Source organism: Enhydra lutris, unplaced genomic scaffold (genome assembly GCF_002288905.1).
Source record: "Enhydra lutris kenyoni isolate GAN:26980312 unplaced genomic scaffold, ASM228890v2 scaffoldscaffold24, whole genome shotgun sequence".
NCBI lineage: Eukaryota > Metazoa > Chordata > Mammalia > Carnivora > Mustelidae > Enhydra > Enhydra lutris.
Window position 1 is genome coordinate 4,291,548 of NW_019154108.1, and position 25,578 is coordinate 4,317,125.

Below are 25,578 nucleotides of genomic sequence, written 5' to 3' on the forward strand. Positions count from 1 at the left end.
TAGGAGGGCGTAGGTGGTAGGGTTCAGAAATAGGAATCCATTAATTAATTCAAAATGGTATTTAGTTACCAACAATGTATTTGTGGTGGTGGGGAATCCTGAAGAAGCAGGAGACTTGAGCTCTGCCCTTCTGGTTGTCAAAATACACATACAGGGACGCCTGGGTGGCTCAGTTGGTTAAGCAGCTGCCTTCGGCTCAGGTCATGATCCCAGCGTCCTGGGATCGAGTCCCACATCGGGCTCCTTGCTCGTCAGGGAGCCTGCTTCTCTCTCTGCCTGCCATTCTGTCTGCCTGTGCTCGCTCTCTCTCCCTCTCTCTCTCTGACAAATAAATAAATAAAATCTTAAAAAAAAAAAAAAAAACAAAAAAAAAAAAAACCAAAATACACATACATACTGATGTAGTGGAAATGGCATAAAACTAACCTAGAGTTCAGTTGTAATCCCCCCCCCTTTTTTTTTTGCATTATTAACAGTGAGCCTTTACTGAATGCTTATTAATATTCTCAGTGTTTCGTGTCCACCAACTTACTCTCTTTACAACTCTTTTGAGATAGCCACACCATTTTAAAGATGAAAAAAGAGAGGCACAAAAAAGTGAACTAACTTGCCCAAGTTCTCACAGCTAGTAAGCAATGACCCAAAACCTAAGTAGGCCGAGTCTGAGCCTGTCTTTTGTTCTTATTTTTTAAATTCAATTTGGTTAACGTACAGTGTATTATTAATTTCAGGGGTAGAATTTAGTGATTCATCAGTTGCATATAATACCCAGTGCTCATTACATTAAGTGTCCTCCTTAATGCCTGTCATCCATTTACCCCTTTATCCCACCAACCTCCCCTCCAGCAACCCTCAGTTTGTTTCCTAGAGTTAAGAGTCTTACAGTTTGCCTCACTCTGTATTTTTATCTTATTATTTGTTCCCTTTCCTTATATTCATCTGTTTTGTTTCTTAAATTCCACATATGAGTGAAATTATAGGGTATTTGTCTTTAATGGACTGACTTCGCTTAGCATAATATCCTCAGTTCCATTCATGTTGTTGCAAATGGCAGGATTTCATTCTTTTTGATGGCTGAGTAATATTCTGGTGTGTGTGTGTGTGTGTAGACATACATATATATACACATAGGTATATATACACACCACATCTTCTTTATCCATTCATCTGTCAATGGACATCTGGTGAGCCTGTGTTTTTGTCATTGCTTTATGTGGCCAGTAGTCTTGTATATGGCTTTAGGCAAATTTCTTTACCTTTTCTTTGTGTGTTAGTTTTCTTATCTGAAAATGGGCAGACTGGATTGCCTCGACTAGGAATGAACATTAGAATTATTCCTGAAGCTTTAAAAAAATACACATGCCTAGGATTCTTACCTTGGGGATTCTGTCTCAGTAGGCTTGGGATATTCTTATTCATTCTTTATTACTACTAGATTAGATGAATTCTGAGGTTTTTTTTTTTTTTTTGTACTTTTAAATTCTAAGATAACTAATTTGGACATTTGTGAATTTTCAGTTCAAAAAGCTGAATTGCTCAGCAGTGCTTAAAGAAGGGAAAAATTAGGCCTGGAGTGGTCAGGAAAGACTTGACTTGAGTTTAAGAGAAAATGATGTGTGGCTTATAATCTTCGCTTCTTGGGAATGTAGATGTTTCATGAACTGAAATAAGGTGTACTGGTGCTGCTGATGTGAATAATGGTCTTGTCCTAGTGTGGGGTGTATATGTGCGTCTGTCTGTAGTGGGTAGATAGTACTTAGTTGTCAAGGAAAAAGAGAATAAAAGAGATAATGTACTTGATATAGGTGCGAGTGATAGTAAGCAGACAAGCTTGTCTAGAAACTAAAAGCTGTATTTTGGGAATTGTAATGGGTTTTACAAACTAACCTAAGGAATTAGTAAAGATCCAGCAAGAGAAGTGGTGCTCCAAGAATGTTATTTTTGACATCATTGTTTTAGAAATATTTCAGAAGGGACTTGGAGGGATGAATGCTAAAAAAGGAAAAAAAAAAGGCAGTTGAAGTAATTGACGTTTATCATAACAAGTATTTGGTAGTAAAAATGAAGAGGGTGCATTGAGCAGAGTTTTGAGGAAGTAAATGATCTGGTTTGGAGATAGATTGGCCATTAATAGAGGAATATAGTAGAAGTAGCATTGGTCTAGGATTCAGAAGAGAACTTGGTTTTAGTTTGCTTCTGACAGGCTCTTGTTCTTCAGAACTCGCATTCTGTCATCCATGTCAGTGTTGAAAGATACTTACTGAGGCTTCTGTGTGGTGTATTCTTTGTAGGATGCTGGTGGATAAAACAAAGTTAGTTAGCTGCTTTCTTGGAGTATATTGGTTGAGAGAATAAATGCTAGGATCTAAAGTTACAAATCTGTGCAAATGAAGTTCAAAAAGAGAAGAAAAGTTCATTGTTTTTTAACTGGGGCAACTCGACGAATTGGACATGTTCAAAAAGAAATGGAAGAGTTGCTGAGGATTTGAATAGGAGGAGCCGTTGAGAGTGGAATGATCCACGTGGGATGATCCAAGTGGAGACATGATATAGGCACTGAAAAATGCAGACTTTGGGCACCTGGGTGGCTCAGTGGGTTAAGTGTCTACCTTTGGCTCAGTCATGACCCCAGGGTCCTGGGATCTAGTTCTGCATTGACCTCCGTGCTCAGTGGAAAGTCTGCTGCTCTCCCTCCTTGTGCGCTCGTGCGCTCTCTGTCAAATGAATAAATCTTTAAAAAATTTTTTAAAAATGCAGACTTCAGTGCATTTAAGAATTGGGCTGGAGTTGTCCTCATAGAAGGGATTATTTTTGAAACAGAAGTTTGACTGAACACGGAGCTTCTGCAGAGACTTAGAATAAAGAAGGATGCCAAGCAAAGTAAAGCTCTGAAGGGAAGGAGAGTGGTTTGAAATGAAAGATGGGAAGAGGTTTAAGGATGTCATTTGAATGGCAGCAATATAAAATGTCTCAGATAAGGCTGAAAAGTTTGAAAACTGAGAAAAGGGTCTTTTTTTCAAGAGGGAAGTACTTGGTAAAAGCTTATGGGAGTGGAAACAGATTATACTTGAAGAGCTGGTAGGCATGGATTCTTACACATTTGTTTGGCATTGAAATAGAAGAGGCTGGAGTAATCCCACCCTTATATGTATGCTTCAACCCATTCTACACAGTGCCATGATTTATCTTACTAACACACAATTTTGATTATGTCAGTCTCTTGCTAAAACATCTTTCATAGACTCCTGTATTCCTGAAGAGAAAAATTTAAACCCTCACCTTAAAGGCCTGAAGTCTGGCCCAAACCTACTTTTGTAGGTATAGCACGACTAACCTGTTAGCCTGGTAGTATTTTATTTGGGGACTATCTTTGTAGTTTTGGGTTGAAAATTAAGATTGCGAGGCATTGTGACTTGGGTTTTTTAGGCTAAATATACCTGATGCAGTTTCTTAATATATATCATTTTCAAGTAAGTATATGATTATCTTCAGAAGCTTTGAGAACAGTTATATTGGCTGAATTTCTAATGGTATGTTTAGATGTAAAAACAGAACAAACCATAGTGTTTAATAAGTGCTACCCCATGCTAGATCCTCGAAATTATAGGCAAATTTAGTGAAACAATCCTCTAATAGATTTTGGTCTATGGAATAATTAAGCTAAGAGAATACAAGAACAGTGAAGATTAAAGATCAGAACTTTTGAAATTCAAAGGTTTGATTAGAAGCAAACACCTGAATACAGAGTTTTCTTCGGCCGAGCTCTGTAGTTCCATGTGATTTGATTGGAAACTGCTTTGGCGGCCAAATAGAATAAAAACTGGGAGGAGAAATGAACAGTGTTACCTCTTGTGATCAGCAGGTAGACCTCACAGAGAGAAGCAAGCTTAAAGAGTCCCCAAGCTGGTAATAGTTTAAGAAGGCTCTCTGTCTTTTACTACATTGTGATTGAAAGAAAGTAGAGTGCTTATGAAGCAAAAGCACTGGAGGCCCAGTGATCTTTTGGTCTTTTTTTGTGTTTCGATCAAACTGGCTTCTGTAATACCCATTTCCTACAAATTTCCATGTACTTCATAGAATTTCTCCTAATTTTTTCAGATTTCTGAATAGTAATGTTAAAAAAAAACCATAATTTTTACTGTTACCTCAAAGTTAAAGTTCTACTTTCCCACCTTTATGTTTTCCTGGATTGCCTATTTGTTTGTTTATGAAGGGGAATGTACGCAGGGCATTACTTGAACCATGCTGCTGTAATTGAATGGCTTACACTATGTTCCCATACTGTGGATTAGATGTGTCCTTGTGTTTAAGAAGCAATTCTTCATTGCCCAGTTCTGTTCTTTCTTTTACCATAAATTCTGTGATAACTGGGCTCTCTTCCTTTTCTAAGTTCTTATCCAAGCTGTTCTAATCCGTAGTCAAAGGAAGAGCTTAGGAGATCACTGTGCTGAGAACACGGCAGCAAGTTCTGTGCCTTAGAGGTGCTCAGTGTTGTGTGAGGAACAGAAATATAAACAGTTAATTTCAGTTCAGAATTGTAGTAAGTGCTTAGATATGCCAGAGGGTTGTGGCCAAACCCCAGGTTGTGGAAATGAGGAATGTGTCCTAGTCACTAACTTGTTCCTGCCCCGGGGCAGGGGGGGGGGCGGGAATTCCGTCAGGTTTTGGATGGTGAGGAATGGGAGCAGGGGCAGAACAGTCTTGGAAGACAGAGAAGCATGAGCCAGACACTTGGAAGCATGAGACAGCCAGATGTGTTCAGGGAACAGCTACAAGTAGTTCCATATTACTGAAGCTTGAAGTGGGAGGCAGGGAGTGGCAGAAAATATAAAGCTGAAGACTTAGGCAATAGAGGAATTTTAGATATTTTAAAATATGCAAGGAAGCTTGAATTTTGTCATGGAGAGTTGATAAGAGGTCCTAAGCAGGAGAACAGCATTCTGACAATTAGTGTTAGGTTCCTGGCCGTGTGAAGGGTTGATTTGCAGAGATGGTAAGATGGGAATTAGGGAACTCTGTTAGAAGTTTGCTCTAAGAGATGAGGGCTTGAGCTGAGGCAGTCATAACAGGATGGAGAAATGGATTACAGAAATTTGAGGTAAACTATAGATAGTAGAGGGAGGATGAAGGGAAAGGAGTAGCATAGATGTTTTTTAGGTTTCTGACTTGAGGACTGGGTGGATAGCAGTATCACTTGATGAGATCAAGGATACAGGAAGAGGAGATTTGGCAAAGGAGGATTTTTGTGTTCAAGTTTGGATTTAGTTGTTTTGGAGGTATCTTGGAACGTGAAAGGAGAGAGATCAACTTTTAAATGAGGTGTACAAGGAAGATTGAGAACAGAATCCTGGAAGCACCGGGATTTAATCTGCTGTAGTTAGCTTAAGCAGCATATCAAAGGAGACTCAGAAGACTTGGAGGGAGGTGAGAAACAGAATTGTATAATTTGACAAACCAAAGGAGAAGAAGGTTTCAAGTAGAAGCAGTAGTCAAAGGTGCCACACACAGCAGAGAAATTAAAAAAAAAAAAAAAAAAAAAGTAGATCCTGCTACTACCGTACTGATTTCAGTAGTTTAATGAGGGCAAAAATTAGAAATCAGCAGGCTGAGGGCTAATAGAAGGTGAAGAAACTGAGACTACAAGTATATACTAATCTGGAATTTGGGAAGTAAAGAAGGTAGAAAGACAATAGCTGATAACAGTAGTTAACATTTGAGTTCATATTTTATGTCAGATTGATAAGCACAGCACATGCATCTTTTTATTTTCCTCATAATAACTCCATTTTGTTTATTTATTTGAGAGAGCAAGCCAGCGCGCTTGCGAGTCAGTGCGCATGCGTGCAGGAGCCAGGGGAGGGGGCAGAGGGGGAGAGAGAGACTCTCAAGCAGGCTGCGCGCTCAGTGAGAAGCTGGATGCCAGGCTCCATCTGAGATCATGACCTGATCTGGTATCCAGAGTAAGAAGCTTAGGGGCGCCTGGGTGGCTCGATGGGTTAAAGCCTCTGCCTTCGGCTCAGGTCATGATTGCAGGGTCTTGGGATCAGGCCCCGCATCCGGCTCTCTGCTCAGCGGGGAGCCTGCTTCCCCCGCCCATCGCCAACCCCCTGCCTCTCTGCCTACTTGTGATCTCTGTCTGTCAGATAAATAAATAAAAATCTTTTTTTTTTAAGATTTTATTTATTTATTTGACAGAGATCACAAGTAGGCAGAGAGGCAGGCAGAGAGAGAGGAAGGGAAGCAGGCTCCCTGCTGAGCAGAGAGCCCGATGTGGGACTCCATCCCAGGACCCTGGGATCATGACCTGAGCTGAAGGCAGCGGCTTAACCCACTGAGCCACCCAGGCGCCCTAAAAATCTTTAAAAAAAGAGTGAGAAGCTTAACTAGCCAAGCCACCCACGTGCCCCATAGTAACTTCCTTTGAGTGTGGATATTGAGGCACACAGGTTTTGTAGTTTACCCAAGAACATACAACTAATGAATGGAGGACCTGGGAATAACACTTGGGGATCTTGACTCTGAACTCCATGTCTCGTCACCGTGCTGCAAAATTTCTTATTTCTGTTGTTGCCACTATCTAAGTCTGAGGTAAACGTTGTTCCTCTTTTGTGGTAGTTCTTAGTATTTGTTATGCTATAACTAGCCTTGACTAATACCATCAATTACTGACTGAAGAGATCAGTGTTATTTTCTCACTTTTCATTTATCTGTTGACCAGAGAATATTAAATATGAAGTACAGCAATAAAGAAAGATTGTAGGCTTTGGATGGAGATAATCTAGGCTTGTAATCACAAATTGAATGACTTTGGACACGTTAATTTCTGAGTTTAGCTTCTTTATTTGTAAAAATTTATCTGAAAGTCTGAATAAAAAAAAATAAAAACATAACTTTTTTCCCCCCAAGACATCAGGTGCTGAGGATGACATTGCTCGTACTTGATGCAGAGTTTTGCACGGGTCCCCTTTTTCTCTCCATTTTACATGATGACTCTTTTATCTTCTATCTTCAGTTTCACTCCTCTTTCCCCATTTTAGGCAATTACCCAGAGTATATCGGAGCCTGTCCAGTCAGCCTTCATGTGTTTATTTGATGTGTTTTCTTCCCAGATAATCTTGTTTTGCTTATATGTTATAAAATTTTACATAAGTTGTCTAACACTAACTAATCTCGTTCTTTCTACTTCTTTTCATTTAACACTTTTAATTGCTTTAGTCATCATTAAAATGAATTGTAAGTAGTTAACGATGTGGCAGATGCCCTTAGGAAGGCCTCATAGTATCATTTATTCATTGAACAGTTTGTGTGTGGCTGCTTCTGAAGAGAGACTATAAGTTAATAAATGCATTTGGGTATATTCTGTTCCATTTGCTTGCCTGTTGCTATCCCAGTACTGTCGTCTAATTACAGTGCTTTTGTAATAAATTTATCTGGCAAGGTGAACCACATGCCTTTGCTTTTTTTGGTGGTGGTTGTTAATTTAGTTATTCTTGGGCCACTTTTTTTCTATATCATATTAGAACAATAGGATCCTTCAGGTATTTTGATAAGAGTTATATTTGAGTGATGAATTGCTATTTTTACATTGCTGTCACCAGCATTCCATCTATGAACATACTAGATTTTTGTGTTTTATTTCTTTATTGTATGATCATTACCAGAGCTAAAATTGTTTATCTGTAAATCATTGTCTATTATTTTTCTTAGGTTAATTTCTAAATTGTTTTATAATTTTTGTTATTGCTGTAGCTTATTTTCTTTTTGGTTATTGCTGAGAGAAAAAAAATATAAACTTTTCTGTTTCTTAAATTTTTAAGTTGAGATAATTTACATACAATGAAATGCACATGTATTAGCTCTGCATGTAGTTGGATCAATTTTGACAAATACATGTATTTGTGTAATCTACCCTCCCTCCCCCATCAAGGTATAGATCATTTGTATTACCCCAGAATTTCCTCATGTCCTTTTCTAGTGAATCCCCTGAAGCAACCTGTGATTCGATTTCTATCACTGTGGATTAGTTTTGCTAATTCTGGAGCTGCATCTAATGGAGTTACACAGTATGTTCCTGTGTCTAGCTTCTTTTATTCTGTGTAATGTTTCCAAGATTTATACATGTTGTTTCATTAGTCAGTAATTCATTTATTTTTATTGGGAGTAGTTAGTACGTTCTGTGAATACACTATAGTTTATTTTACTGCTGTTGGACGTCTAGGCTGCTTCTAGTTTTTGGCTATTAGAAATAAAAGGGGCCATTTTCTTGCAAGCCTTTTTGTGGACATTGTTTTCATTTCTCCTAAGAATTACCTAAAAGTGGAATTGCAAGTGCTGAAACAGATGGGTATCGTATGCTTCTGGATATAATACACTGAGAAAGACACAACATCACTTATGAAGGATTCCGGCCAGGAATATATAAGCTGAATCTGGTCATGAAGAAACATCAGACAAACCTCAAATAAGAACCATATTATTTAAAAATTAAAGGACTGTGTTCCTCAAAAATAGCAGTGCCATGTAAGGTAAAGGCCAAAATCTATTCCAGGTTAAAGGAGGCTGAAGATGCATGATAAATGCAGGAGATGATTCTGGACTCCGTACTGAACTTGGGAGTAGTGGAAGGAATGCTCTAAGGATATGATGGGATTAACTGACAAAATCGCAATATGGATGATAGATTAAAGTATTATGTCAGTGTAACTGAAGTTGTAACTGCTCTGTGGTTATGTAAGCAAATATCCTTATTCTGTGGAAATACATACTAAGGTAGTTAGAGATCAATTATGTAGATCAGGATAAAGAGTGAGAAGGAAGATGTGAGAATGTGCTGTGAGCAAATGACAAGTGATGGAAGAAATGAGGTAAAATGTTAACAGGTTGATACGGTTTGTGTATGTTCTTTGTACTATGCTGGCAATTCTTATGAAACTTTGAAATTATTCCCAAATAAAAAGTAGAAAAAAAACCCCAAAACAACCTGGTTTGGACTTTTCCATCCTCTATATGAGGGAAATCAACTCAAATTTCTTTAATTTTCATTAGTTTTATACTTTTTGCCAGTTTTGCTGTTTTTCTAGAGAAATCCATTTCTTCTGATTTTTCAAATATATTGGTATTTGTAGTTTGTAATATTTTATAATTTTAAAAATCTGTTTTATCTGTGGTTGTTTCATGTTTTTATACCATATTTTATTAATTCACATCACCACATATCACCAACTCTTCTTGATTGAGTTTGCCAGAGGTTTATCTTTCTAACATTTTCTTCAAAGAATCACATTTTGGTGTTTCAGTCTTTGCCTTTTTTGTTCTTTATTTCAGCGATTTCTGTCTTTATAGCCCCCCCCTTTTAAAAATTTACATTGTTTACTCTTTGAGTTGAAAGATCCAGCTTTTTGGGGGGGAGAGGTTGTCTTCCCATGTGTATAGAAGCATAGTTTTCCTGCTATTGTCTTATCTGCATCCCACCAATTTTGACCACTAGTCCTCCACTATAATATTTCATGATGTTCCTTATTGTTTACTCTTTAATGGCAGTACTATTCTGCTGCATAATTTTTGTTTCCAGTCTTAGAATGTTGTTGGCTTTTTGTGACTTCAAAAATTTCACATGTAGCTTTCGTTGTTTTATATATCTTGAAGTGGTACTGTTGGGTGGATATATATTTATAATACCTTTTTACTAAAATAAATCTCTTGGTGACATAATGCTTATCAATTTAATTTTTATCTACTTAATTAAAATTGCTACTTTTTTTCATGTTTTCTCAATGTATCTTTACTCAGATTTTTAATGAATTGAAAATTACGCCTAACATTTCCTAACAGGCCTCTGTATCTAACATAGTATCTGGAAAGTATTGATAGTCTTAAGTGCTTATATAGTTTCTTTAGTATAATGAGAGGGAAACAGCATTAACTCATTCGAAAGTTTGACAGACTACGGTTTTGCCCTCTCCCTGCAGTTATTAGGCTTGGCACATTTGCATATTAACATATTCTTTATTGTACATTAATCTTGGAATTTATTCTTGCATTATTTTGCTAAATTTCTTTGATAAGATTATAAATAGTAATTGTTTAAGGTAGCCAGGTCAGTATTTCTGAGCTAGCAGTTGTAAAACACTCATTCTAAGCCTTTGGTATTAAAAAATGGTGTTTCCTCAATCACTTGGACATTAAAGAATACTGTCTTAGTGAAATCTTTTTTTGTCACTTCAGGGCTTAATTCAGTTGCTGTTTCCTCTAGAAAAAAACTTCTTGAATCCTTCTGTTCGCTTCAGTAAGCGGTAATCGATACACCTTTTACTTAACATTTAAATCTTAACCACTGTTCTTTGAAATACATAGCTGTAACATCCCCTTTAAAACAGCACGGTGCCTAGTAGTATTAGACTGTAGGTTCCCACTGCAAGAAAAACCTCCGTCACTCTACATTCAAGTTGAAAATCTTCCTTCAAGAAAAAACTATGTAGTGTCATCTGGATGCAAACATTCGTTCCTTCCACACTGTGGTACTTTTTAAAAAAATCTGGTAACCATCAGGACCATATCTAAAAGAGCTTTTGTAGAAATTATAGGCAAATAACAGTCTATTAATACACGGTAAGCCTATTCTGGGGAGGGTAAACAAAGGTTAAACAATGATACACATGAAATTAAAATGGAGTACTCAACAGTTGCTACTATTTCTATAGCTTTTAAGCTCTATATAGTTTAAGGAGCACTGGGTGTGGTGTGTAAACAATGAATCATGGAACACTGAAAAAATAAAAAAAATTTATCCATATACTTTTTGTCTGTTTTAAAGAATTCTATTCTGGCAACTATACCCAGGCAGGTATTACAATAGTATATGTAGAAAGTAAATACAACATTGAATTATTGTTTTCTTTCTATTTTAAGAATGGACAGAATTCTAAAACTTTCTTACAGGAATTTAAAGACATGCCGAAAACTAGAAGGAAGAGTGTGATAGGCATGCGCCTGTTGCCTCGCTGCAATAATGATAGCCTTTCATCAGTCTTATTTCTCTCTGCCCCACTTCTTAAAACAGCTTTATCAGGGGCACAATTGGCATGCAAAAAACTACATAAATTGTACAGTTTGATACATCTTGGTGTACGTATACATCCATGAAGCTATCACAAGCAATTAGTAAACACATCCCCTTTACCCTCAGGGATTTTCTCATGCCCTTTTGTAATCCCTTCCTCCTGGCTTCCTCCTCCAGGCAACCACTGATTTATATTTATATTCTGTAACTATAGTGTGGTTTGCATTTTTTGTATTTTGTAAACGGAATCATAAACTACATTTTTTTCTTTCTTTCTTTTTTTTTTTTGGTCTGGCTTCTAGCATAGAAGAATTATTTTGAGGGTGTTGTGTGTGCCAAATTCATTCCTGTTTGTTGCTGAATAGTATTACGTTGCATGTCTGTAGTACAGATTGTTTATCTGTGTACCTGTTCATGGACATTTGAGAGTTTTTTCCGTTTTATTTATTTATTTATTTGACAGAGAGGGACAGTGAGGGAGGGAACACAAGCCAGGAGAGCGGGAGAGGGAGAAGCAGGCTTCTCGCTGAACAGGGAGCCTGATGCGGGGCTCGATCCCAGGACCCTGGGGTCATGACCCGAGCCGAAGGCAGACGCCCAACGACTGAGCCACCCAGGCGCCCCCATTTTTTTACTATTACAAATAGAGCTGCTGTGACCTTTTGTGTTTTCCTTTCTCTTGAGTGAATACTTAAGTGTGGAATGGCTGCTTTATATATAAGTGTATGTTTGGCTTTGAAAGCAATGCCAAATTGTTTTCCAAAGTGATTGTACCATTTTGTATTCCCATGAGCAGTGTATGAAAGTTTTAGTCCTTCCACATTCTTTGCAACACTTACTGTGGCCAGTCTTTAAAATTTTAGCCATTTAATAGGTACGTAGTGGTTTCTCATTATGGTTTCGATTTGCATTTCTCCATGACTGAGGATATTGAGCATCTTTCACTTTTATTTGCTTTCCCTATATTTTCTTTGGTGATATGATGGTGAAAATCTTCTGCCTGTTTTTTAAAAATTAGGTTGTTCTTTTTTTGGGGGGGGGGTAGATTGTATTTGTTTGCCAGAGAGCACTTGAATACACACTCACACAAACTGGGGAGATGCAGTCAGAGGGAGAAGCAGGCTCCCCACCGATTAAAAAGCCTGATGTAGGACTTGATCCTAGGACCCCTGGATCATGACCTGAGTCGAAGGGAGTTGCTTAACTGACTGAGCCACCCAGGCAACCTGAAAATTGGATTGTTTCTTTATTGAGTTTTGAGATTTCTTTACACTGGTTACAAATCCTTTACCAAATATATGCTTTGCACATATTTCCTCCTGGTCTGTAACTTGCCTTCTCATTTTAATAAGTGTATTTTGTGGGACAGAAGTTTTTAATTTTGAAGTTCAGTTTCTCAAATTTTTCTTTAATGGATTGTGCTTATTTTAAAAAGAAACTTGTGTTTTGGATTGATTTTGACAATATGCAAAGGTAGTACAAAGAGTTAACCATATACCCTTCACCAAGTCTCCTTAAATGCTAACATCTCACATAACCGTGGGATATTTGTCAAAACTAAGAAATTAACATTGGTAACAGAACATGGGCCATGCTTTTTTTTTTTTTTTTTTTGGGCCATGCTTTTTATGTCTTATATGAAAACTGCCTAGCAGTTTTTGTTGGGGGGAGGATCAGGTGATGGAATAATATTAAACTAAGACATCCTATAATTGTACTTACAAATACTTCAGTAAAGTTAAGAGTGAACTCATTTTTTAAGGCAGTTGTGTGGAGTTATTTCCATGTGCAGGATGCCAACCTAACTACCCACTAATTTAAATTCCTCCGTTTAATTCTGTTCATGTCAAGATCGGAACCCAACATTTAACAACATAATCAAGCAAACTTACCTAGAAATCACTTGCAAATAGAAGGAACTCCTCAATGGTTTTTTGGTTTTGTTTTGTTTTTACGTAACTATTTGTTCAAGGTTGTAGAAGTTACAGGATAGGATAAAATTTAAATGTCAAAGACGGTCTATAATACTTTTATATCGGATCAGCTGTGGGGAAGAGGATGAATGAACGTTGTGATAGTTCAAAAGTAAAAATTAACATTATGTATCTTATTCTCACTGAACCATGTTCTTAGGCAAAATATCTATTTTTATTCCTTCTCCTAGAATCTGAATTTTTTTTGTTTTAGTAAGCATAGTGCATAATATTGTGTTTACTCTGTGCTGTCCCCATTACAAGTGCTTTAAGCTATCTTACTGAATTCTCATAACAGTCCTAGGAAATAGATACTTCCATTATGAGAAAATAGGTGCAGAGAAAATATTTATGAGAAAATAGGTGCAAAAATAAATGTTTGTTCAGTGAACTTGCCCAAGATCCTACAGGCTATGCAGCGATAGTCCGCATTCTTTTAACCATCGTGCTAGGCCAACTAACAAATTGTCACCGTTGAATTATCTTGTAATACGATGTACTTCTGCAAATCCTTGCCAAATACCTCTATTATTTTGACCTCCTGAAGGAATGGAAAGAGTTCCACTATTATGTCCTTTTTATGAGGTTTTATCTTTTTTCCTCTATTAAGAGTTATATTGAGTATCAAACTCAGCATCACTGATCATGCCTTGAAACGTCTTGCCTGTAAATTAGAGTAGTGATTATAATTTTGCACCATAACATAGCTGGTGTAGTGGAGATGGATTGAGCTGTCTACCTGTAAAGGTTATAACTTTTTAAATCACTTTATCAGAAAATACTTTAATGAAAAAAAAAATGAAAGATAGCCGTGCACACACTAGGCACTAAGCATATTCTTGTAGTGTTATCCCAACTTAAGTTTTATTTTTATTACTTTTTACCCCTCAACAGACCCTAATAATTATTGCTAAAGGCCAGAGCTTTTGAATTTGTTGATGTTCAAACTTGAGGAAGTTATGTGGCAATTTCAGTTATGTGGCAATTTCAGCTCCTAGATAAATTTTTTAAAATTAGATCATTCTTACTATATATCAGCTGAAATTTGACCTCATTTTTATTTTTTCATGAAATTTGTTGATTTAATGTTGATGCAAGTTTCTCTTACTGTTTAAAATTTTGTAGAATAGTGCTGATATAACAGGGTCCCCTGTTGCAAAACTTTTTTTTTTTATGTATAGATCCTTGTATAAATAAAACTGATTTGTCATATTTCTTAGACAGTCATTGAGAAGCTGTTTGGATGGTTGTGTGTGTGTGTGTTGAGGGGGGAGGGTCTCTATTGAGGAATACCTAAAGCTAGAGAACAGAAAGCTAGATTGATGGTATTTTTACCCCTCCCACTCTTACCCTCAAAATTCCTTCCCAGAAAACTATTTTGTTTTCTATAAGAATATTTTACATATGCAGTATATATATATGAACATATTCATGGATGTCTTTTTAGTTGAAAATGGTTTTTTAAAAGTTTGGAAGAAGAAATCACTTGATTATTTCTTGGCTAATCGCCATGGTCCTCTGCTAGGTTTTCTGAATACTTTGATTTGTTGTATCATTTAGATTAGAACATCAGCTACATTTAAAATGAAATCACAATTTGATTGGCAGAACATTCGCAGCACTAACGTCTTGATGAGATAATAAGTTGGTAAAGTTACCAAAAAAATTCCTTTTCCAAATTTGGGTAAGAAAAATTTAAAATTTAGGATCTGCTTTTGAAGATGCTTTTTCAGCATGTAGACTCTACTTCAGTTCATTTTGTTATAGATTTACAGTTTTTAACCCTTCAAACATTTTTCTTGCTCAAAATGTCAGGTGGTCATTTTTTGTTGAAAAAAAAAAAACATGCAGACGTGCACACACACAAAACACACACACTTTGTAACTACTGGTACTTGTGACTGCTAAGGCTTTCAGACTAGATGTTAGTAATTATTTTCGGTAAGCACAGTACTAGCTTGTATGATATTCTTGTTTCACTAAAGTGTGTAAAGTTTCGTATTCTAAATGGTGCCCAGATGTCTTTTTTTTTTAAGATTTTATTTATTTATTTGACAGACAGAGATCAGAAGTAGGCAGAGAGACAGGCCGGGGGGGGGGGGGGGGCGCGGGAAAGCAGGTTCCCCGCTGAGCAGAGAACCCGATACGGAGCTGGATCCCAGGACCCTGAGATCATGACCTGAGCTGAAGCAGAGGCTTTAACCCACTGAGCCACCCAGGTGCCCCCAGATGTGCTTTTTGTAAGACCTTTAATTACATCTACTCTAAAAGTTGATAACCTTTCTTTATGAATGTTGAATCCATGCCACCTTGGTAGGGAGGAGCTGACAAAAAGGGAAAATATCCTTTTAGTTTCCAGATTCTCTTTTTTGAGTTTATGTGTGTGACCTGGTGGTACAGGGGTGAGTTGGGGGAGTGGTAGTGGTGAGGTGACAGTAGTGATGGGAGGGGAGTAAAAAAATGATTGAATTTCCTTCTGGTTATGTGCTAGCAAACAGTATGCCAGCTTATATTTGCAAGTTTTGGCTTCGTGGGGTGGGGTTAAAGTGGTTAGGAATTGGTTCTCAAAGAAATTTACTTTTTAAATGTAAGTGAGGATATACACAGAATCAATTTAAATAGAAAGTAACAGAGTGAATCACTGATTTTGAATTGTGGGGGAATGTCAGACGCTCACAGATTGCCATTGATCTTGATGTTATTTCTGGTGCTGAACTTCCTAAGTCTAGAAACTAATTTCTTCAGGCTTGGCAACTTTCATAGTGCAATTTTAGGAAGTTCTCTAATAGCATGGAATTAGACTTATTTAATCATGCAACAGAAGTGCCTTCAGCCAATATGATGTGATCCACTTGTTCTTAAAGTGGGGGTTCCATATCTGATTCACCTGGGGGATGTGTTGAAAGTAAGGACTCCCATTATAGATATCCCTTCTTATTCAGCAGAGTTAGAGTGCTTTTAGGGTATTTTATACTTTGGTAGTTTAAATTTTCTTGACAGTTATTAATTGGTGATAATTTTTATCTATTTTAGATTTAGGTTAGAAAGTTTAAGGTTATCTCTTAGAGTTTTACTAACATCTGTATTAAGTAGAGACTGATATGTTAGAGGCATTTAATTATAGCGTTGATAAAGCTATAATTAAGAAGAGGAATAGGGAATGGGGCCTCTGGGTGGCTTAGTGGGTTAAAGCCTCTGCCTTCGGCTCAGGTCATGATCCCAGGGTCCTGGGATCAAGCCCCACATCGGGTTCTCTGCTCGGTGGGGAGTCTTCTTCCCCCCCTCTCTCTGCGTGCCTCTCTGCCTACTTGTGATCTCTGTCAAATAAATAAATAAAATCTTTGGAAAAAATAAAAGAGGAATAGGGAAGAACGTACTATATACTGATAATGTATTATATACTAATAGCAGATGTATTAGGGTTCTCCAGAGAAACAGAACTTGTGTGTGTGTGTGTGTGTGTGTGTGTGTGAGATTTGTTTGTTTGTTTGTTTGTTTGTTTTTTAAATGAGGCTTTGGGTCACACAGTTATGGAAGCTGAGAGGTTCCATGGTCTGAAGTCTGAAAGCTGGAGACCAAGGAAAACCAGTGATACAATTCAGGTTGAGTCTGAAGGCTTAATAAACAGGGGTGCTGGAGATAGAAATCCCAGTCCAAGGGTCAGAGAAGAGATGTCTTAGCAAGGAGGCAGGAAGACAAACAAACTTAAAAAGGGCAGATTCTTCCTTCTTTTGCCCTTTGTTCTATTTAGGCCCTCAAAGGATTGGATGGTGCCTACCCAAATTGGGAAGGGCAGTCTACTGAGGCCACTGATGCTAATGCTAATCTCATTTCCAAAAATCTCAGAACTTTGAGTAATAGGATTTGATTATATGATATTAAAAACAAGGATCGTAAGATTTAATGTTTGTCTTCATGCTAACTGTGGATATTAGGACTTACACATACACAGATACACATAGTTCCTGAGGATAAAACTAATACGTGCTTGTGGTAGAATGTTTAGAAGTATAGGGGCGCCTGGGTGACTCAGTGGGTTAAAGCCTCTGCCTTTGGCTCCTGGGATCGAGCCCCATATCGAGCCCCACATTGGGCTCTCTGCTCAGCAGGGAGCCTGCTTCCTCCCCCCGCCTCTATGCCTGTCTCTGCCTACTTGTGATCTCTGTCTGTCAAATAAATAAAATCTTAAAAAAAAAGAAAAGAAAAAGTAAAGAAAAGGATTAAGAAAATAAGGGGGTGTAACCACCGAAACGCTAATACCCACAGTTTTAGATACCTGAAACTTTGGTTGTCCGAAGTACCTACACACACACACAAATACACACACAGCTGAGAAACAATGTAAAAGTCTATTAATAGAGAAATACGTAATAAATAATGATGTATCATTATAAAGTTTTGAAAAGCAATATGTTTTTGTGGTTCAAAATTCAAAAGATATTGAGTACTATTTAGTAAGAAATGCTCTTGTATTTTTCTTGTGACTCTACCACCCAGTTTTCCTCCTTGGATCCATCAAGGTAGTGCTTTTTTTAAAAAAATTCTTTCAAAGAAAGTTATGTACACACAAATACCTTTAGTACACATGTACATACATGGTAGCCTACTAAGTATGTATATATTATTATTTTTCTCCCCCTTTCTTTTTTTAGTTTTAATTTTATCAAAATAGTACATCCATATGAAAGTCATATAGCTCTAATACATTAATGTATTTTGGTTTGAAAGAAACCACTTTCATCTCTTAGCTGATTAATTTTATATTGTTTGTCTCTAAAATAATTGCTTTAATGTCAGTTTTATATATTCTAGTGTAGACGATCAGATTCTCTTCACTATATGCTGGTAACATAATTCTCTCATAATTTGGATTAGATCAGTATTCATTTTTTTATATAATTATTGATTTCTATAAGTGCTATTCATAGCTGAGCCATGTAGTAAAACATGACTACTTTTCCTTTTCTGTACTACTTTTCTCCTGGAACTAATATTTGACTTATTAAGTTTGCTTATTTTTAAATTTAATTATGAGCTGTCTGCCAGTTAAATAAATTTGTACTTAATATTTTCAAAGACCAGACTCTTAATCTCAGGAAACAAATTGAGGGTTCCTGGAGGAGGAGGGTGGTAGGGATGGGGTGTCTGGGTGATGGACATTGAGAAGGGTATGTGCTATGGTGAGTGCTGTGAATTGTGTAAGACTGATGATTCACAGACCTATACCCCTGAAACAAATAATATGTTATATGTTAACTAAAATAATAATAATATTTTCAAAGACCTAACAGATGTGCTGTCAATGTCATCCTCTGAAAGAAGGTCCTACTAGAATTTCTGATAACCTCCAATTTAGACTGGTTGCTTTCTATTCTCTCTGTATAGCTGTCATCATAGGATTGTCATCCTATTTCCAGTCATCTTGGGGATTCCCCTTCCCTCTCTCATCTCAGTACAACCATATTGTTGTAATTATTGTGGTTTCATAGACATGTAGTTTCCTCACATTCATCTCTTCTTTATTTTTCTTAATGTTCATATAAATTTTAGAGTCAGCCTACCTACTTAAAAATCTTCTTTATGTCTTCAATATGTGGTTTTCAAATCTTATGTATATATTAGCTTGAATTGTGTAATTTGACTTTTCCATGTTAAAGAATTGTTAAATATTGGTGATTTCAAACAGGTCTACCTAATAGAGCATTTCTTGCTAAGTTTATATTTTAGTTTTTATTGTTTCTTTTGCAAACGGGGACTTCTGTTTCATCTTGTAACTGATGGTGAAGGTTTCAGTAGAGTTGATTTGAATCTTAATATTATGCCTAGGAATATAATTTTTGTATCCAAGACTTTTAAAAATAGGTGGTTCTTTTAAATTTTCCACCTATGTAAAGTCATTATCTGCAGTTAATGGTCATTTTCTGTCTCCTCCATTTTTTTTAACCTTTTATCATATTATGTAATACTAACAATAATGGACATTCTTATCTTGTTTCAGATCTAAATAGAATTATTTTTAGATTACTTCACTAAGTTTGGTACTGACTTTTAGGCTTGTATTATACATATATGTTGCCATGGTAAACATCTGTTTATTCCTATTTTAAGGAAATCTTGATGGATGTGTAAGTTTATCAGATGTCTTTCAGTGACTGTGGAATAACCTTATTTTCCTTGATATTATTGTATGGCAGACTAAAAAGATTTTATTATATTGAGCCACTTTTGAATATCAGAACTAAACTCTACTTGATCATAACAATAGTGTATTATTTCTTTGGTGCGTTCCTAAAGACTTTCTTTTTTATTGTCTTAGAATTTTTGTGTCTGATTAACCTGTAGTATTCATTTGTGTTTGCTCTTCTCTTAATTTTGGATATCACTGCTTTGATCCCCATGTCAGAATTATTTGGAAGCTTAACTCTGATGCTTTGAAATGGTTTAGGCAGCTATAGAGTTCTGTGTTCTTAAATATTAGTAAAATTTTGAATATTATTGGCATCTGGTACTTTCTGAGGAGGTTAAACTCCTTGAAAACTTCCTTCTGTGGTAATTACCAGATAGTCTTTGTGAAATCTTTATTGTTTTGCCTTCATGAAATTCATAGTGCCTTACTTGGAATGCTGATAACACAGTTTGTGGGGTTTTTTTTTAGGGCATTAAATAAAAATACTTGTCTTAAAGTACATTTGTCTTCATTAAATTGTTAAGTTCTTGAGGGCATTAAGGTAGAGCCATCTGTTTATTTATTGCCTCAAATTCTAGCCCATAGTAGGGAATATGTTGGCTTAACAATTTTTCCTTCTTCCTTTCTTTTTGGTGATGGTGAATGTTTTACAGGCTTCCCAGTTGGCGCGTATGTTGTAAGGAGAGTTCTTCAGCTTCATCATATTACTCTCAAGATGACAGTTGTGCCCTAGATAATGAAGATACCCAATTCCAGAAAAAGGTACCTTAAATAAAGTTGACAATGTAATTTGTGTGTCAGCTTTTTAAGATTTCCTCAAAAGGTTTGGAATAAAAGTAATTCAAAAGTACTACGACATAGTTTTGGTGATTTGTAATCTCCTTTCTATAATCTGAAGAACCACTCAGGTGATCTGAAAGTAAGCATCCTTGATATACTTATATGCTTGTTCTTGGAATGTCATAACATCCGTAGTCCTAGAGTAGGAAGAAAAATAGTAGCTATTCAGAGAACTGAAAACCAGGGTTTCGCTTTTTAATATGCTAAATAGTTAAAAAGTTTCAAAAGAAACTCCAGTCTTAAAAGTAAAAATTTAGAACTGAGGATTATAGGGAGACTCTGCAGTCAGTGGCTATGTAGTTTTTTAATATAATTGGGTGGAGTGAATAGACAGAGTCCAGAAAGCCAGACCACATAGTCCTTAATTCATTTATTATTTTATCATTTAAATGCCTGGCTGACTCAATCAGTAGAGCATGCGACTCTTGATTTCAGGGTCATGAGTTCAAGCCACACATTGGGCATGGAGTCTTCTTTAAAAAAAAAAAAAAAAAAAAAAAAAAAAGGTAAAATAAATAAATAAAAATAAAAGGTGATTGTTGACTCGATTTGGCTCCCCCCATCTATATATATATTTTATTTATTTATTTATTTATTTATTTATTTATTTTTTAAGATTTTATTTGTTTATTTGATGGAGAGAGAAGGAGACAGTGAGAGAGGGAACACAAGCAGGGGTAGTGGGAGAGGGAGAAGCAGGTTCTTCTCAGAGCAGGGAGCCCAATGCGGGGCTCGATCCCATGACCCTGGGATCATGACCTGAGCTGAAGGCAGATGCTTAACAACCGAGCCACCCAGGTGCCCCCAATATATGTATTTTAAAATACACTTGTCCCTTGAATGATACGGGTTTGAACTGTGTGGGTATATTAATACGCAGATTTTTTATGGTACGATACTGTAAATGTATTTTCTCTTACGATTTTCATAACACTTCTCGAGTTTAACATAAGAATACAGTGTAATAGGGGTGCCTGGGTGGCTCAGTGGGTTAAAGCCTCTGCCTTTGGCTTGGGTCATGGTCCTGGGGTCCTGGGATCCAGCCCCACCTTGGGCTCTCTGCTCAGTGGGGAACCTGCTTCCTCCTCTCTCTCTGCCTACTTGTGATCTCTGTCTGTCAAATAAATAAAATCTTAAAAAAAAAGAATACAGTGTAATAATATATACAACATACAAAATATGTGTCAACTGACTGCTTATTATTGGTACAGCTTCTGGTTAACAATAGGGTATTAGTCGTTTTGGGGGAGTCAAGTTATATGGAGATTTTTGCCTCTGCTAGGGCTTGGTACCCCTAACCCCTGCATTGTTCAAGGATCAACTACATAGAAGTAATTTATTCTGACTATAAAATATTCATATTTATATTCTGTTCCCCTCCCCAAAGGAACCACAATTTATTATTTCTTGTGAAAACAGTGAGACTTTTTTTGTAGATATCCATATATATGGCACACAAATTAGTATTTTATTTTCCATAAAATGTCAAATTATAAATATTCTACAAATGACTTCCCCACTGTCCCAATAATATCTCATAGACATCTGTAAACATCTTTTCATGTTGTTGTATTCTTGTGATGGCTACATTTTTATTCTATCATATAAATTATGATATATTTCTTTATTGACAGACTTTTGCATTGTTTCTCAGCCGTGTGTATGCATGTGGGCTTGTGTGTGAACATAACTTTATAATTACATACGTGGAGTTGTTGGCATGATACTTATTCAAATATTGGAGTCATGTAGGATTTATTTCTGGGAAGGAGCATTTAAATTTTGAAGACTGTTGCTAAATATCTCTTTAAAAAGAATACACTTTTATACTTTTACCCACAGTCTGTAAAACTTTGATCTAATCTCTGATGAGAAATTTAAAGACTAAATGTGAGAATGAATATAAGCAAAGCATTTGGTGGGGGGAAACCTATTCTTTCTGCACAAATTTAGGTATCTTATACGTTATAAAGGCTTAGATAAAGAATATGAATATTGCTTTTATGAAACATATGCTAGAAGATACATTTAAACTTGAAGGTATCTGGAATCTTGAAAGTCAGTGTCAAAAGAGAGATGGTAAAAGAACTATATGTACATTAATTTATTAGATATTTCCTGAAGTCCTACTGTGTCCCTAACACATTGCTGTATGGTAGGACTAAAGTGCTTATTAAGAAATCAAATAAGGCTCTTGAACTCATTTAGTGTGGTGGCAAGGAAGGGAATGCAGGAGGATGGACAATAAGCATGTAAACAAACAAAAGTAATTAACAGTTGAATATGTTATAAAGTATATAATATTGCTTAGGGCTATTTTGTGAAACAGTTTTATCAGTTACCCTTTTTTCTTTGTTGCAATATAGGATGAAAGAGAGGGACCTCTCAATGCCGAATTACCAGAAAAAGTGGGTTCGAACTTACCTATTCCTCCAGAAGAACATAAATTAAAAGATGACTACATTGTGGATGTACAGGTAAGCTATGCTGCTTTGATTTTTAATGATAAGTCTTTTAAAAACTGCTTCACGGGCGCCTGGGTGGCTCAGTGGGTTAAGCCGCTGCCTTCAGCTCAGGTCATGATCCCAGGGTCCTGGGATCGAGTCCCACATCGGGCTCTCTGCTCAGCAGGGAGCCTGCTTCCCTTACTCTCTCTCTGCCTGCCTCTCTGCCTACTTATGATCTCTGTCTGTCAAATAAATAAATAAAATTAAAAAAAAAATAAAAAAAAATAAAAACTGCTTCACAAGATAGAAAACTTCTGTTTGGTCACCATATTGTATATTGTTACTTTTTCTTTTTGAACTGTTGTGCAGTTGTCTTTAATACTGTTCACCTGCTGAGAGTACTGGTTTTGAGAAAATGCAAAATTACAGATTTAGTAATAAATGTGACCATTTTTTTTGTAGTCAGAGTTTGGGTATAAGTTCTTATATCTTCTTAAGATTCCATTTTGGCTCACTATAATGGATCTTTTTCTCCAGATTTTTAGATGTCAGGAAATTTTTTCTAATTTACAACAAAGACAGTATTCGTAGGTGAAACAAAGTATTCTGATACCAAACTTTTGCACTCAGTGTGGAATATGAATTAATAATAGGTTAAAATATGTTTTATATATTTCTTATATTACATTCTGAATATTATTTTCCATTTTGTACATCAGATTTTTTGAAAGATGTTAAAAACTAGACCAGAACATAAGCTCACCAGAATGCTGAAGCATCTGGAACCCACTGAATATCAGGAACAGCTGAGGGAACTGGGGATATTTGAGCTGGAGGAAGAAGAACCAAGAAAAAACTAAGTATCTCAAAATATTAACAAAAACAAACTTCAGCTCAAAATGAGGAAGAATTCTTTGTTTTAAATACAGTTAGAGCTGTTTTATGACTTAATTGGGCTATCTAAGTATAAATAGTGAATTTCATTTTATTGGATCCTGGAAGATATTTGTCAAATGTTCGTATATAAGAGTAAGAAAGTGTTTTCTGTAGCCCTTCTAGTTATAGGACAATCCTGCCATTGTTCATTCTCTAGAATTTTTGTTACGTATACTCTTGCTCAAATACTTTGAAGTGCTTACTGCATCGTATAGATCTGTGCTGTTCAGTATAGTAGCCACTAGCTACATTTGGCTGTTGAGCGCTGGAAATGTAGTTAGTCCAAATTGAGACTCGCTGTAAGTATTAAATATATAATGGATTTTGAAGACTTAGTTAAAAAAAAAAAAAGTAAAATATCTCATTAATTATTTATTATATTTTTATATATTTAATATATATTTTGAAAATATATTATATATATAATATAATATATATTTTGAATATATATTTTTATATATTTAATATATATAATATAATATATATTTTGAATATATATTTTTATATATTTAATATATATTTTGAATATATATTAAAATGATAATATTTGATAATAATAGAATACTCCTTTTCTCAAGGCCTCCACCATAAAATGCAAACTATTTTCATTCCTCTGTGAATTTTTCATTTCAGTGTAAATAATTCCCCAAATGAATCATATTCTCACTTTAGTTTTCTTTCTGCTCCCAACTGGGTCTTTTTTTTTTCTTAAAAGTCCTAGGTCTTCTAGTCCATAATAGTCTTTAGTTTCTCTTTTCCTTGAACCAAGCCTGAGTACCTCTCTCTTGATACACACTTAATAAGCGTTAAGTGTCTACTGTGTGCTAGGGAACATGAACATCAAGAGAACATAATTCTTACGCAGGACATTTATAGTCTGCTTGAAAAAGAGAAGGAGACCTAAATAAAGCAATTGAGGTGTTACAGATGCTGTATTAAGTCTGTATAGAGAACAGCAGAGGCATAGAGGAAGAGGTATGGCTAATTCCATTTAGGGTTGGTTGTGGGGGAGAATGTTCTGATAGAGGTTTCAAATATGAGTGGTAATCGGTAGATGTTAGGTTTTGTTTTGGAGGAGTGAATGGCCCAGAGCATCCAAGGACTGAAGAAGCATCAGTGAGAATCATTTGGTGCATTTTAATGTTACTTGTACATGCCCTTGTTGTTTATCGATGCACATTATCTTCTCAACTGCTCTGGGCAATAAGTATGTGTTGTACTGTTTTGTATATTTAAATATGATTTCTGTGTTGCTACTAGCATTAAAGAGGGAAATATATATGGTCCTTATAGAAAATAGGAAAGAAGAAAAGCAAGCTCCTTTGTCCTAGTTTGTGAAATGCCATAAAAAATGTCTGGAGCTTGTATTTTAATATGAAATGTTTCCCTTGAGGGGTAATATTGGAAGATAGGATTTTTATAAAAGTACATTCTTGATACTGTCACTTTTGAGGCATACATTTTTAAAATCCTGTATAGCTAAAGAGAATAATTTATTAATCTCAACATTTAATTTAACTTTTTTTTTTTTTTTAACAGAATATGGAGTCAAATAAGTTAAGTCCATCTGTGATTGAGACACTCCCTACAATTGATCTACATGAAGATTCTTCCAGTGTAGTTGTGGGCAGTGAAAACATTGAAAATATTTCCAGCTCATCTACCTCAGAGATCACTCCAATCTCAAAGCTTGAGTAAGTTATTACAAAGAATAAAAGAGAATCTCTTTAGGTAGTGATCTAGAAAAAAGTCTTTATAAGATAAGGCAGCTTGGAGAAGGGAGTTGAGGGAAATTGGAAGGGGACGTGAACCATGAGAGACTATGGACTCTGAAAAACAATCTGAGGGTTTTGAAGGGGCGGGGGGTGGGAGGTTGGGGGAACCAGGTGGTGGATATTAGAGAGGGCACGGATTGCATGGAGCACTGGGTGCGGTGCAAAAACAGTGAATACTGTTAAGGTGAAAAGAAATAAAAAATTAAAAAAAGAAAAAGTAAGGCAGCTTGAAACTCAGATTTGAAGTTTAGGCTATATAGCAGACTTAAGTTACGATGCCTATGTTTTGTGTTTTTACTTTATTTTAATGTAATGATCTTTCAGGTAATGAGTATTTATTCTTCTTTCAAACTCACTGAAG

General features: G+C 36.0%; 1 protein-coding gene across 3 annotated transcripts in view; it reads left to right on the forward strand.

Moving 5' to 3' along the window:
• The window catches only part of LOC111150778 (SUN domain containing ossification factor), a 96,593-nt gene that overhangs the window by 8,481 nt on the left and 62,534 nt on the right, over positions 1–25,578 (forward strand). For all 3 annotated transcript variants that reach the window (XM_022508375.1, XM_022508377.1, XM_022508376.1), the window contains exons 2-4: positions 19,873–19,981; positions 22,426–22,536; positions 24,982–25,136. In XM_022508375.1, the coding sequence (XP_022364083.1) occupies positions 19,873–19,981; positions 22,426–22,536; positions 24,982–25,136 (375 nt within the window). The remainder of the gene's footprint in view (positions 1–19,872; positions 19,982–22,425; positions 22,537–24,981; positions 25,137–25,578) is intronic.